At 47.7% G+C, this 13483-nt stretch overlaps 1 protein-coding gene across 10 annotated transcripts in view; it reads right to left on the bottom strand.

Moving 5' to 3' along the window:
- TANC1 (tetratricopeptide repeat, ankyrin repeat and coiled-coil containing 1) overlaps positions 1-13483 on the bottom strand; it is a 270909-nt gene that overhangs the window by 42154 nt on the left and 215272 nt on the right. For all 10 annotated transcript variants that reach the window (XM_053596909.1, XM_053596908.1, XM_053596910.1 and 7 more), the window contains 3 exons: positions 12637-13244; positions 5867-5975; positions 4736-4858 (listed from right to left, as the gene is read on the bottom strand). In XM_053596909.1, the coding sequence (XP_053452884.1) occupies positions 4736-4858; positions 5867-5975; positions 12637-13244 (840 nt within the window). The remainder of the gene's footprint in view (positions 1-4735; positions 4859-5866; positions 5976-12636; positions 13245-13483) is intronic.

Below are 13483 nucleotides of genomic sequence, written 5' to 3'. Positions count from 1 at the left end.
AGGCACAGGCTCGTTGCATGCCAGGGGCCCTTCTAGCTGTGTGATTTGGAGCAACCTACCCACTGCCCTAAGCTTCAGTTTTCTCATCTGAAAAACGTGCATAAAAAAGTTATTCATTGGATGATTGTAAAAATTAAAACAACAGATGTAATGTTTATGTATCTATGCACACATGCGCCTAAGTATTTAGCACAGCACTCAGCATCTTGTTAAGTGCTAAATAAATACTGACTGCAGAAGGGTCACAAGCTCAGGTCCCTGAGCCCTGGAAGCCACTGGAGGGAGCTCTGCCCATGACACCCAGTGACTGGGAGGTCTGGCTGCCTATCCCCATCACCTGTGTGCTCGCCCTGGGCTGTTCACCAGCACTGAGCGGCAGGAAGACCTACCTCACACAGAGCTGAGGGCAGGTGGGAGCCTCCTGGACTATCAAACCCTCCAGGTGGGCAGCTCCTGTCCACCACCACCAAGCAGCACACCCAGAAGTTCCCAGGGACCCACACACAACAGCACAGTCATAGTTTCCAGAGATCAACAACTCACTGGAGAGTGTAATACATGCCAGGGATTTTCTCAGTAACATCGACACCCAGTGAGGGTTCTAACTGCTCTGTCACACAGGCTTTTTTTTTTTTGGTCTCTGTTTTACAGGTGAGAAAGCTGAGGCCCAGAGGACGTGAGGCAAAGACGAGTGCCAAGCTGGACCCAGCAGCAGAAGCAGCAGTCCTGACACTGCACTGCTGTAAAGGAAGGTGTTTACATAAGTGATTCATCCTACAGATTCTCCCCAACTACATGAAAATTCTCTGATCACCATCACTGATGCGCTCCTTGGACAACACTTGGAAATGGCAATACTGTCTATAAACTTCTGGATTTAATGAAAGCAAAAAAAATCAAAAGGGGGGCTGGAGGCCGTAGAGGCAGGTCAGGGCAGACATGAAGTGGGGTTGCAGCATCTTCACTAAGTATATTGAAAGTTCACTCACACACGGCTATTTGAAAATGTGCCTTGTCTAACTGTGCTGCAGAGTATGTCTGGCTCCTACAGCCTGACTCCTGCTCTTCTTCCCTCTCTGCCACCTTCTGAGAAGAGAGTGACCACCTGAATTCTCCCAAGTCCACAGCCTGTAGAGGGCAGCCAGTCCTATGAGACTGTGCAAGTAAAACCACCGCTGAACGGAGCCTGCAGGCTCTGGTCACAAGGACCCCAGTTGGTCTGCTGGAGCCCAGCCTGGCATTGCCTTGGCCTGGCAACTCCAAAGGGACAACACAGCTAGAGATCACTGGCATGCCACTGAAATTAAAATCCATCTCCACAGTAATCATCCCAGAGCAAGTCACTTTAATTTACTAAAGTGGCAAACTGCAATTATTGCTCAAAATGACATTCGCTCCTGTATGACAACATTTAATACTCTCTAAAAAAAGTTCCTTAATTGCATGCATAATTTTAAATTACTGTAATTTGTTCAAGATTCTGTGAAAAGCTTTTTGGCCCCCTTGAAAGATAAAAGAAACAGGAGGATAATGGGAAGCCTTAAGATTCTGTAAGTGCATGCACATTATATAATTTGGGGGATAGTGTAGACACAGGTAACACCAGTGTTTTACAAAACAAAGTGAAAATGATTAACTCTTAAAATTACGTTAAAGAGGAAAGCTTACTGCAGGAAAGTCAAGCTCATTACATTATGCTGTACCTTTTAATTTACTGTCTTAAAAATTGATATTCAGGGTGGCGCCGGTGGCTCAAAGGGGTGGGGTGCTGGCCCCATAAGCCACAGGTGGTGGGTTCAAACCCAGCCCCAGCCAAAAAAAAAATTGATATTCAATAGATGTTTCCCATGTACTTTTTTCTACACTGAAATGACTTCTCTGCCAGCCAGGCCTGGTGTCTTACACCTGCAACCCTAGCACTTTGGGAGGCTGAGGTAGGAGGATAGCTTGAGCCCAGGAGTTTGAGAGCAACCAGAAGGAAGAGAGAGACCTCATTTCTACAAAAACAAGAAAAATTAGCTTGGTGTGGTGGCGCATGTGTATAGTCCCAGCTACCTGGGAGGCTGAGACAAAGATCACTGGAGTCCAGGAGCGTGAGGCTGCAATGAGCTGTGATGACAGCACCATACTGTAGCCAGGATGATAGAATGAAACCCTCTCTCCACAAGAGAACAAAACAGCCCCACACACAAACATCAAAAAACACCACAGAACTTTGGGCCTATACATTCAGGCAGTGAAAATAGACATTGACATTTTTATTCTTATCAGCTTCTTCCTTATTGTGATTATAGAATTTTATTAATTATAGAGAAGCCAAAAGACAGACTATTAACTGAAACGAAAGATGAAGCACTGTTGTTAAGTAACCTAAATTCTTAACTTTTATAAAATCTAAATGATGGGCTGGGCACAGTGGCTCATGCCTGTAATCCTAGCACTCTGGGAGGGCGAGGCAGGTGAATTGCCTGAGTTCAGGAGTTTGAGACTAGCACGAGCAACAAGAAGACACAGTCTCTACCAGAAACAGAAAAAATTAGCCTGGCACTGTGGTCCCAGCTACTCTACTTGTGAGTTTGAGGTTGCAGTGAGAATTGATGTTGCCATTGAACTCTGCCTCAAAAAAAAAAAAAAAAAGAAGAAGAAGAAGAAAAGAAAAGAAAAGAAAGAGGCTTGGCACCTATAGCTCAGCGGCTAAGGGCGCCAGCCACATACACTGGAGCTGGCAGGTTTGAATCCAGCCCGGACCTGCCAAACAACAATGACAAAAATATGGCCGGTCATTGTGGCAGGTGGTTGTAGTCCCAGGTACTTGGGAGGCTGAGGCAGGAGAATAGCTTAAGCCCAAGAGTTTGAGGTTGCTGTGAGCTGTGACACCATGGCACTCTACCCACAGCAACATAGTGAGACTCTACGAAAAAGAAAAAAATGAAAGTAATTCTTAATACAACTTTATTATGTGAAATTGCAACTGAGAGCTGTTTCTTCTACTTTTCTCCTGGAGGAATTCCACCTAGAAAACACAAGTTCCCTTTGGTCAGGAGCAACAGCATGCAGCATTTAGGGGTGACATAAACACTCAAAACCTACAAGTCGGGAGCATGAATGAGGAGACAGCCATGCTCAAGAGCAGGCATGGAGCAGTGCAGAGTTCAGGCTCCCCAGCAGCAATTTCCAACCACATCTGCCCAGGGGCACCTGGCTGCAGGGATGAGCAGAGACTGAACTCCAGCATGCCCTCTGCTCATCAGCCCCTGGACTCAGAGCCCTGCTAGGTCTCCCCTGCTACCCTCAGCCCTCTACACACACAAAGAAGGCAGAGAAGGGGCCAAAGCACACATCTCACCAGATACACCAAAGTGCTCTGCAAGACCTGGACTCCAGATACATGTTCAAAGTACAGGTGCTGAGAATGAGGTGTGTGGACAGCAGGGGGGGAGGGAAGGATCCATCAGTGTCCCCCTCAATGCCGTCTCTGGGGTAGCATTTGATAAACACAGGAGGAGATGTGGGATGACCATGCTGGGCCTCCCTGTGGCATTGAGAGGGTACAGGATGATCGTGTCACAGAGGCAATTTAAGGGGAAGTCCCGGCTCAGTGGGAACTTCATCACTTCTATCTGCAGATGGCCAGGTGTATCAGGGCTTGGGCTGAAGGGCCCGGCCATTAACCTTTGTGGCCTTAACTAGATACGTGGCCTCTGTATACGTTAAGACTCTAAGACTGCATTAAATGAAGAAAAATCCACCTCAAAAAGCTGACCAGAACATCATGATGTGATGGCTACTGACTAAAAAGTGAAGAAGTTCCTGGCTCAACAGCGGCTGACCTGGCCCCCTTTCTGTAGTCATAAAAACACGTGTGCAGGAAACCTGCAGTCACAGATCTTGCGTGTCCCCACAAATGTCATTTACCAGTGCCAAATGCCCGTGACACTTGAAAGATCCATTTTACCCAGAAATCTCTCTCTGACCTTTAGTTTTCTTTCTTTCTTCCCCCCCCCCTTTTTTAAGTCATATATACATAGATCATGAATACATTTCTGCCTTTGTGGGATTCCAGGTGTTGATTTTTTTGTACAATTGGAGTGCTTACATCCAACTCATTAACATAGCTTTCACCTCATTTAATCACTGTGTTAAGACATGTGTGTTCTATACTTGATAGATTTGACTTGTACCCTTGCAATATGCTCCATAAGTGTGGTCCCACCATTTACCCTCCATCAAACCACCCCCTCCCTTCCCATCCCCCTCCCCTTCTCTCCTTCATCCTGGGCTATAGTTGTGATTCATCTTTCATATGAAAGTGTGAGTGATTATAAATTGGTTTCATAGTAGTTCTGAGTACACTGGATTTTTTTTTTTTTCCCATTCCTGAGATACTTTAATAGGAAGAACATTTTCCAGCTCCATCCATGTAAACAGACAGTTTTCCATGTGAATTGCTTCTTTATCACATATGCTCTGGAACAGTTACCACATTCCCTCGGAGCAGCCCCTGGCTACCCACACATTCCTGCCAGAGAAAAGCTAAACTTCTAGAAAGGACATGTGATAAAGTGTCCAAGCCTGTACACTTTACATCAAAGAAGGCCATGAGACGTTCTCCCTCCTCTCACCACTGCCCAGCAAGGTTCCTCTACCTCCTCCCACACCACCCAGTGAGAAGAGGCAGGACTATGGGGAAGCAGCCAGGGCTGGGGCTCCGCTCTCTGCACAGACCACTGCTCACCTTCACATTGGGAGTGTAGAGATTCCTGAGAGAGGCCAGCGCCGCAGACAGGCCCTCAGCACTGTAACCAATCCAGAGGGCTTGGAGATGGCTCGAAGAGATCCCTGTCTTCTTACTGAGGCCCTGGAAACAGAGACACATCTGCCTGAGTGGCTCCTTCCCACCTGCAGCGTCAGTTTCAAAGTGGGTGTGCTGCAAAGGGTGCAGACAGGTGCTGACTGCATAGCGATGCCCACAAAGAACTCCTAGACCCAGCAGCCTTCACTACCTAAAACCAAGGGTCAGAGGCCAGCCTGCCGGTGCTACATGAACAGTACGCCTGGGGAAAGACATGGCAGGTGAGAAAGCATCTCTTTACCAAAGTAAATGAGAAGAATAAGTGACAGAATTAGAATATCCACATCTGAGCCAGGCATGGTGGTACGCACCTACAGTCCCAGGTGCTCAGAAAGCTTGGAAAATGAAAGAAGATGGCAGGACGCCGTGGCTCACGCCTATAATCCTAGCACTCTAGGAGGCTGAGGCGAGTGGACCCTGAGCTCACAGGTTCGAGACCAGCTTGAGCCAAAGCGAGACCTCATCTCTAAAAATAGCCAGGCATTGTGGCGGTGCCTGTAGTCCCAGCTACTCAGGAGGCTGAGGCAAGGGGATCGCTTGAGCCCAAGAGTTTGAGGTTGCTGGGAGCTGTGACACCACAGTTCTCTACAAAGGGCAAAGTGAGACTCCATCTCAAGGGAAAAAAAAAAGAGAAAGAAAAAGGAAAAAATTTAGGTGGTGTGAAATAACGTATGTCGAGGAACTCAGGTCTTAGACAAATAAATAACAGGGAAACAAAAAATAATGAATGAAGTGGAACTTGTAGATGAACAGAAATTTAAAAGAGCTATAAATGGGGAAAAAGGAAAAACTACAGCAGTTAGAAACACAGTAGAGTGATCAACTACAAAGAAAGGCAAGGAAACCATCAGGCTAAGTCAGAAGAGAGGTTACTTTTGAGGAGAGGGGAGGAGGCAGCATTTGGGCGAGGGATGTGGAAGGCTTCCGGAGAGCTCACAAAGCAGTCTAGGATCTCCAAAACCAAAACCTCAAAATGACGACAAAGAAATCCTCCCTCTGGTTGGCATGTCTCACCTTGAAAATGTGCGCCTTCAGGATGTGATGGCCGAGCTCCATAGTCTGCTGGCGGTTCAACTTGCCCTCCTGTCTGGAGAACATGAACGCCAGGAGAGCGTGCCCATTCCTAGGGAGGAAACAGCAAGGCTCACCAAAGCTCTCTGCAGTGCAGAGAGAGCAAATTGCCGTCAAATCCCGGTACTCCACGGGTGAACAGCAGCTCTCTGCAAAAGACAAATGCTGCCCATCCTTTGGGGGATTCGAAGGGCTGTTTCAGGGTTCCCCTATCTCTGTGGCATGACTCACACTGAAGCCAGGGACAAGGCAGGTCTTTCTCTCTAGAAATACCCCTCCTCCATTCATCCCCCATCAGCCTCTCGTCACCTTACTTACCGATTCACACCAGCCACAAAAAGGCAATCTCTAAGTCCCAGCTACAGTCACAGTGCCTATCAAAGTGCCCAACATGCGGTAAATACTCAAATATGTTTCTTGCATGAATACGCAGACGGAGCACAGGCTCCCCTGGGCCCAGGTCTCAGGCTCCCTTAGGATAATCACCATACGCTAGAGCTGGGCCAAGGGTCAAGGCCTTATAAGGGGAAGGAAAGCAAGCCCAGACCACGCTCGGCAACAGCTCAATGTTAGAAAGGCCTAGAATTCTAGGCTTGGCTGAAACTCAGACTCTTATGGGGGAAACAAATGAAGACATTATGAGTGGGGTTGCGGTGGCTGGGCACGCGGACGCTTAGCACACACCTGCAGCCCCCAACAGCTCTCACAAAGGGGCTGTCCTACCCGGTTGCCTCTCCACGTCTGTGAGGCACATCCTGTCTCCTCGGGGACACCAGGCCTTTGTCTGAGTCAACATGTTTGGAAAAGGCACAAAGGGTTACTTGTGTCTCCGATAGCAATGACTTCTGTACGCAGGGACTTATCTTCCTTTCTATCAACCTGAGAACTGTGAGCTGCTGCCGTCTTATTAGGGAAAGCAGGTAGTTGTAGAGGAAAAGATAAACATTTTATTTACACATACATACCTATTTAAAAAAGCACTCTCCAGTAGTTGCTAATTTAGATGAATGCTAAAAGCATTCATCATTTAAACTCTGTCTATCCAAGTGCATATCTGCTCTTAGGTTATAAACTGCATTAGAGAAAAGGAAATCAAGGCAGGTAGTTTTTACACTACAGGGGAGAGCATGACCTCTAACGCCACAGTACCTACTGAGTGTCCTGGCCAGCATCTCATAATAGTCTGGAGACCTCCTGTGAGCACATACCCTGTGGGCCCTTGGACACCCACATTCCACCTCCTCGCCTCATGCCTGGCACTCCCCTCTCAGACGAGAGAGCCTCTCAGGCCCCTTTATTCCCATGGAAACTGACCTCACCCACCTCTGGTCCTCCAGGCCTCCAAACCCTCCCCAGCCCTGATCCATGGATAGGGCTCAATCTGGCCCAGATCACTGCTCTTGGGGCCACTTTCCCACCTGATAGCTAAGTCCCCCCTCCTGTGTGCACCACAAAGGCACTCTAAGTATGACAGCTGGCCCTTGAGGGGAGATGACCATCCTCCTTGGGGGCTAAGGAGCTCTCAGCCAAGCACATGGATCCCACCTCTGAGGGGACAGCCTGTGTTTCGTCCTGCCCTCCTGGTCTCAAGACCGTGTTCCCAGTCTCTGACCACCTGCGTGCGCAAGTCCGCACATTTTCCAAAGTGTCCCATATCCAGCTTTCACTCCATGTCAGATGCAGAAACCAACGGAATTATCTCATTTATCTGCACAACCCTGTGATTGCTGGGTATGATTCCAGTATGTTCACATAAGGAAAACAGAGGGCTGAACAAGTTAAGGGATTTGTCCAAGACCAAATGGCTAGTAAATGACAGAGCAGAGCTTGGAACATGCCAGACAGGAGACCTGTGCACTTAGCCAGCATAACACGCTGTCTCCTTCACTCACTAATGTCTGCACCTTATAACAAGCACCATGATTACCACAGGGCACCCATGGGGAACGAGGCAAAATGCTTCCCTTGAGGAGTCCTCAGCAACCAGAGGGGACGAGTGCAAACAAAATAAAATTCAGCTACTTTGGTGCTGACAACAGCCTCAACAGGGATCCAGGGGTCCAAGTCCCCCCTCAGCCCCCGTTCCTTCCTCCTTCTTTATGGACTGTGTATTTCCCCACACTGTTTCAACCTCATGTTATTACAAACAAAAATCCTTCCCCACGCTTGATCTGAAAATCTCTCAACCATCCCCCTCCTATCCCAGGATGGGGGCTCTCTCTCTCATGCCTCACAACCCAATGGACAGGGTCTCCTGAGGAGCCAGGACCCTCTTCCCAGACTAAAAATCCAACGGCTTCCTCTTAACCCTCATTTACCTTCACCTCTTGGCCACACTTACCTCTCTAACCTCCCTCCCTGAACCGGCCACCTCTCTGTCAACAATGCTGAACCTCAAACCTCCAACATCTCCAATCTTCAGACCTGCCCCTGGAACCAGTCTGCCTGGGAGAGACAGCTACCCCACAAACTCAACTGCTGAAAACCAAAGCCAGCTCTGTCCCTGCAAAACCTGCCCCACACTGCCTACCGTTGTTGTTTTTTTTTTTTTTTTTTACCACCTTCCCCTAAAAGCAATGCCACTCTTGGTTTCTGGGGCTTAACACCTTAAATTCATTTATGACTCCTCCTCCCCAACTCTGCCCACAAGGCCTAGCACCAGACACCAACCTCTCTGCTGTCAGCAAGGCCAGTCTCCATCCCACTGCCTCTCTGATCCTGGGCTGGCCCTGCTTCTGACCGGGACAGGGTTCCCCACACTCTGTGCCCTCCACACCCCTGTTCGCATACACGGTCCATGCTCTAGGACATCACAGCTTCTCCAGAGAAGATGGATAGGAAGCCACACCTGAGCACAGCCCGCTGCCGGCTCCTCTTGCTTCTCCATCCCATGACAAACGCTCCAAACTACATTTGTTGTTGCCAAACATAACCTGCTTGTTCTGACGCATTGCCTTTGACAGCTCTTCCTGTCTGCGACAGGTTTGCTGCCCATGCTGGTACCCTGTCCAGTCGCTGTTCAAGTTAATGTATGGGGGGAAAGAGGAGACGAGAGACTATTCTAGATTACAGGAGCACTACTGCAACCCTAAGGGACTGGTGGATGCAGAAAACAGTCATCAACAGCTCCTAGCAGCCCAGAGAGACATTAGATTGTTACTTGGGTACAAATGCACATCTAGATAGAAGACAGAAGACCGGGTGGTCGATGGGGTGCACCAGCCAACATTAGGGTGACTACAGTCAAGATTAACCTACTGTATGTTTCAGAACAGTAGAGAAGAATAATCTGAATGCGCCCAGCATAAAGCAAAGATAAATATTTAAGGTGGTGGCTATCTCAATTACCCTGATTTGATTATATGTACTAAAATATCGTATCAGGGTAATTGGGATATCCATCACCTTAAATATTGGGGGACATCTAAGAAGTATCAATAAAAAATGAATACAAAAAGATGCTATGTGCCTCCTGGGAAAAGTACTCACCACCACCTATTAAGTATCCATGCAAGAAAAATATAAAATCTGATCAAGCCTCTAGGTTTAACTAACAGTTTACAGGAAAAAGGAGTGAGAGGAACAGGTGAAAAAAGCAACACAAAGATATAAAATTCAGATTATGGAAAACTATACAGGACAAACCATCCAGCTATTCTTTTTAAATAAATAAATTGTGGCGCCCAAAAGAGAGGAGACAAAATGGTAAAGGGAAACTATAGTTTAAAAGATAATCAAATGCATTTTATGGAATTTTTGAATCCTGATTTAAACATACTAAAAAAACAGAAGTGGAGAAATTTGAGCAAGGCTAAATATTTTAGAATAGTGAAGAATTTCTATGAATCTTTTGGGTGTGGTAATAGTATTATTGCTAAATAAAAAAGCATCCTTCCTTTTTCAGATGTATAATCTATTATTTAACATAAAATGTCATGTTTGTAGCATTTAAATGTAAAGTAAGATATCATGTTTTTAACATGTAATTTAACATACTTCAGCAAAAACACCTCCCAAAAAACAGACACACCAAGTATTACAAAATGTGAAGATGCTTAAGTCTAGGAGATATGAATGAAGACTCAGAAAAACTGTTCTTTAACTTCATAATTCTATTTCCTGGAATTCTAACCTAAGGAATGATGAAAAATAAGAGAGCAGAAAGCAAAGAAGAGAAGTAGCAGATCCTCTGAAGAACTTGTTTAATAGTGGCTGCCACTCAGGGAGAAGATACCCATACTTGTGGGGTAAGGAAGTAAGGCTTGGAGAATTAAAATATTTTGTGCACAGGAAATAGAGAAGAAGTGATGGAGTGAAGATGTGAATCCAGATCTGTTAGGCACCAACAGATTCATGACAAGTTTTTGTATTTTAAATAACTTAAAAACAACTTAAGGATCCACAGAGGGTATCGTCAAGTACATTACAATTTGCCTACTGGGAGGTTTGAAGAGCTGTGAAAAGTCTTTTCCAAGATTTGTAACAGCTTGCTAGGGTGCCTGTGATGTGTTAAGCAAAAAAGTAAAAATTAAAAATAGGAGAAGAAGTCTAAGAGAGAAACGATGACTTGCATAACCTTTAAAATGCTGTGGGGTGAGGCAGAAATAAAAAGTGAACTGTCGGGCGGCGCCTGTGGCTCAGTGAGTAAGGCGCCGGCCCCATATGCCAAGGGTGGCGGGTTCAAACCCGGCCCCGGCCAAACTGCAACCAAAAAATAGCCGGGCGTTGTGGCGGGCGCCTGTAGTCCCAGCTACTCAGGAGGCTGAGGCAAGAGAATCGCTTAAGCCCAGGAGTTGGAGGTTGCTGTGAGCCGTGTGACGCCACGGCACTCTACCCGAGGGCGGTACAGTGAGACTCTGTCTCTACAAAAAAAAAAAGTGAACTGTCACTGTCTCTGGGTGTTAGACTTTTCTTCCATTTCACTCTAAAACTGGGGGGACAAACAACTAATTTGGGGTGGGGAAAGAAATTCTACCACCTTTCAACACCTCATCCAAATGTAACCACGTGGACCTGTGGAACCATTTCAGAAATTGCCTCCCCTTAGCCGAAGTTCCATGTGCAGCTTGGCCACTCCCAGCCACTTCCTGCCTCACCCACCCCTGGGTGAAGGTGAAGCCTTGGAGAGGAGGGGCCTTGCCCCAGAAATTTCCAGGTTTGTCACAGCACTCTGCACATAATGGGTCCTCAAAACCTGCTACCAAATTGTAGCTAGTGCTTCCTTCCCACGCTGCTCTAGGCACTCTGCACCCGCTGCAGAAGATGCCAACTGGCACCACCCCGAAGGGAGGCCCTCCCGAAGCTTTGCACCCTGGGTGGGTGCCTCTCGACTCCAGGCTCTGCCCCAAGGGACATGCCCACTGCTTGTAAGAATAGGACAGATCTCCATTTATATCTCCTAGACCTAGTCACCCACTCTCAGCTAAGCTCTAGGCTGCTTAACCTTAAAGCCCCACCCACCCCAAATGACGTGGAGCTTAACTAAGACTACAGTTCAACTACTGCTGCCTCAAATCCATAACAACCCTGCACCCCCGCTGAGGTCTTTTGGTTTATTTTTGCATCTCTACAACTCAGCTACAGCCTACCTTCCTAGAAAAGGATTGGACTTTTCCTAGAAAACAACTGGCTAGATCGATCACAGCATGCATTTCACCTACCTATATATTGTCTGGCTAAATAACCTGAATGTTACAGTTTATTGTCCCTAACCGGGTTCCAAAGATAACAGCAACAGTCCAGTGTCACTTAAGAAAACAACAGTAGCCATAACATGAAACAGCTGCTGGACCTATTAGGTCAAGAGTCAGTCAGTGTTCATGGGGAGGATGGTGGTTTCGAGGCTCACAAATGCTTGTTCACCACTTCATTTCCGGACCCCAGCATCTGGTCAAATGCCCACTATAGTTGTTAGGGGACAGCTGAGCAGCTTGCCAGCCATTACTAAAGTAGAAGCTGTTCAAGACAGCAAAGGCGTAGGCCAAGGCCAGGGCCAGGCCTGTCTGCGAGGCAGAGGCTGAGCAAACCTTTATCTGAAATCATCGGCTCCCTCGGATTCCCCGCCTCTCATCCCACCTGTTACCAGGCCACACCACAGATAGGTGTCCCTCCCCCAGCCTGCTGTGATGCAAATAGCCCAGGCAGTGAGGAAAGCATTCTGACTTGGCCCAGTCTACCACACGGAGCAGAACCAGACATACACAAGGCAGGTAGGTCGGTTTACAATGCTCCCTCTGGGCCCACAGGTAAGTCCGATGCCCCAAACAAGTCACTACGTGGTGAAGAGCTGGCAGGGGTCCAGTAGTGCTAAGGACCCCACACAGTCCACAGATGCACAGGGCAACACACCCTGTGGAGAGGCTGCTGTTCCCTGAAGCCCATCTCACACTTCATAGCGGGAGCTGGGTGGTGGGAGCCAGCAGGAAAGGACCCCCGGGCACTGCCCAGCTCCTCTTTCATCTACATATACAGGGCAGTCCTAAGACTCTAGCAATTGAAGGAGGGCAGCTTGTGCATACAAGCACAGAGAATTCTCATCATCCGTCTTTCTGTCCAAGTGGGGGGGAAATACAAAAACGAATAAGCAAAACAGAATCCTTCACTCTGGATTATCATTCCACTGAAACAATCATTCAGTCGGGTTTTCATTCCACCGAAACAAGGGATCCACATTTGAAATCCTCTCCTGCCACACAGGAGATTCCGCACCGTACCTGGGCTCACACAGGAAGGCCGTGTTTTCCCCATCTGCTCGCCACACAAGCCATTCCCTGAAGGACGGGTGGCAGAACATGCGGGTTTTGTCTCTCCTCTTAATGAGGAAGCAGGACAGGGCGTCCATCCTCTGCTGGAAGTCTTCCCAGCCCTGCTCCCCCTGGATATGGCCGGCATTAATAGCTTGAAAGATCTGCTCATCCGTCATGGGGTGGAGGGATGCAAGGGCCACGTTGAGGATGGGAAGTGCTCTCTCAAAGGCCGCCTGGGTCATGAACTTCATGTTACACTGCAGCAGGTAGAGCTCCGACAGAGACACGGGCACCACCTTGTAGCTGGCGCTTTTGATCACCAAGTGTCCCCTCTGAAAGAGGTCCAAGGTGAGCTTGAGGTACAGGTAGGAGCCAAGGCTGCGCAGCACCAGGTGGCTGCTCACCTTCCCGATAAGCGCGGCGTCAGCCTTGCCATTCAGGGAGATGTTGCTGAGGATGTCCTGGCTGCTGTGGACCCTGTGCTGGACATAGGCGTGCAGGTCGCCGTGAATGTCTTTGTTGTCTGGAAAGTCATCTAAGGAAAGCTTGACGAATGGCAGTGCACTTACGATTTCCTGGGAAAACACAAAAATCCACAGTCACTCCACAGACATGCCTTTTTCATTTTAGCAGCATTTTAAACCAGATTCACTAGTTTTCTTTCAAGGAGGATTTTCAGGGATTACAGGGACTCATTGTTTTGTATTTAAACGTGTAATAGGATAAGGTGAAGATAAAGAGCTTATATAAAAGAAATCCTGATGTGAGATTGAATCAATAAAGGCTCCCCCACGGCCCTCATCTGAGGACTCAC

This window comes from Nycticebus coucang, chromosome 7 (genome assembly GCF_027406575.1).
Source record: "Nycticebus coucang isolate mNycCou1 chromosome 7, mNycCou1.pri, whole genome shotgun sequence".
Taxonomy (NCBI): domain Eukaryota; kingdom Metazoa; phylum Chordata; class Mammalia; order Primates; family Lorisidae; genus Nycticebus; species Nycticebus coucang.
The sequence above is the reverse complement of the archived record's forward strand: the minus strand, read 5'-3'. Positions and strand labels throughout refer to the sequence as shown.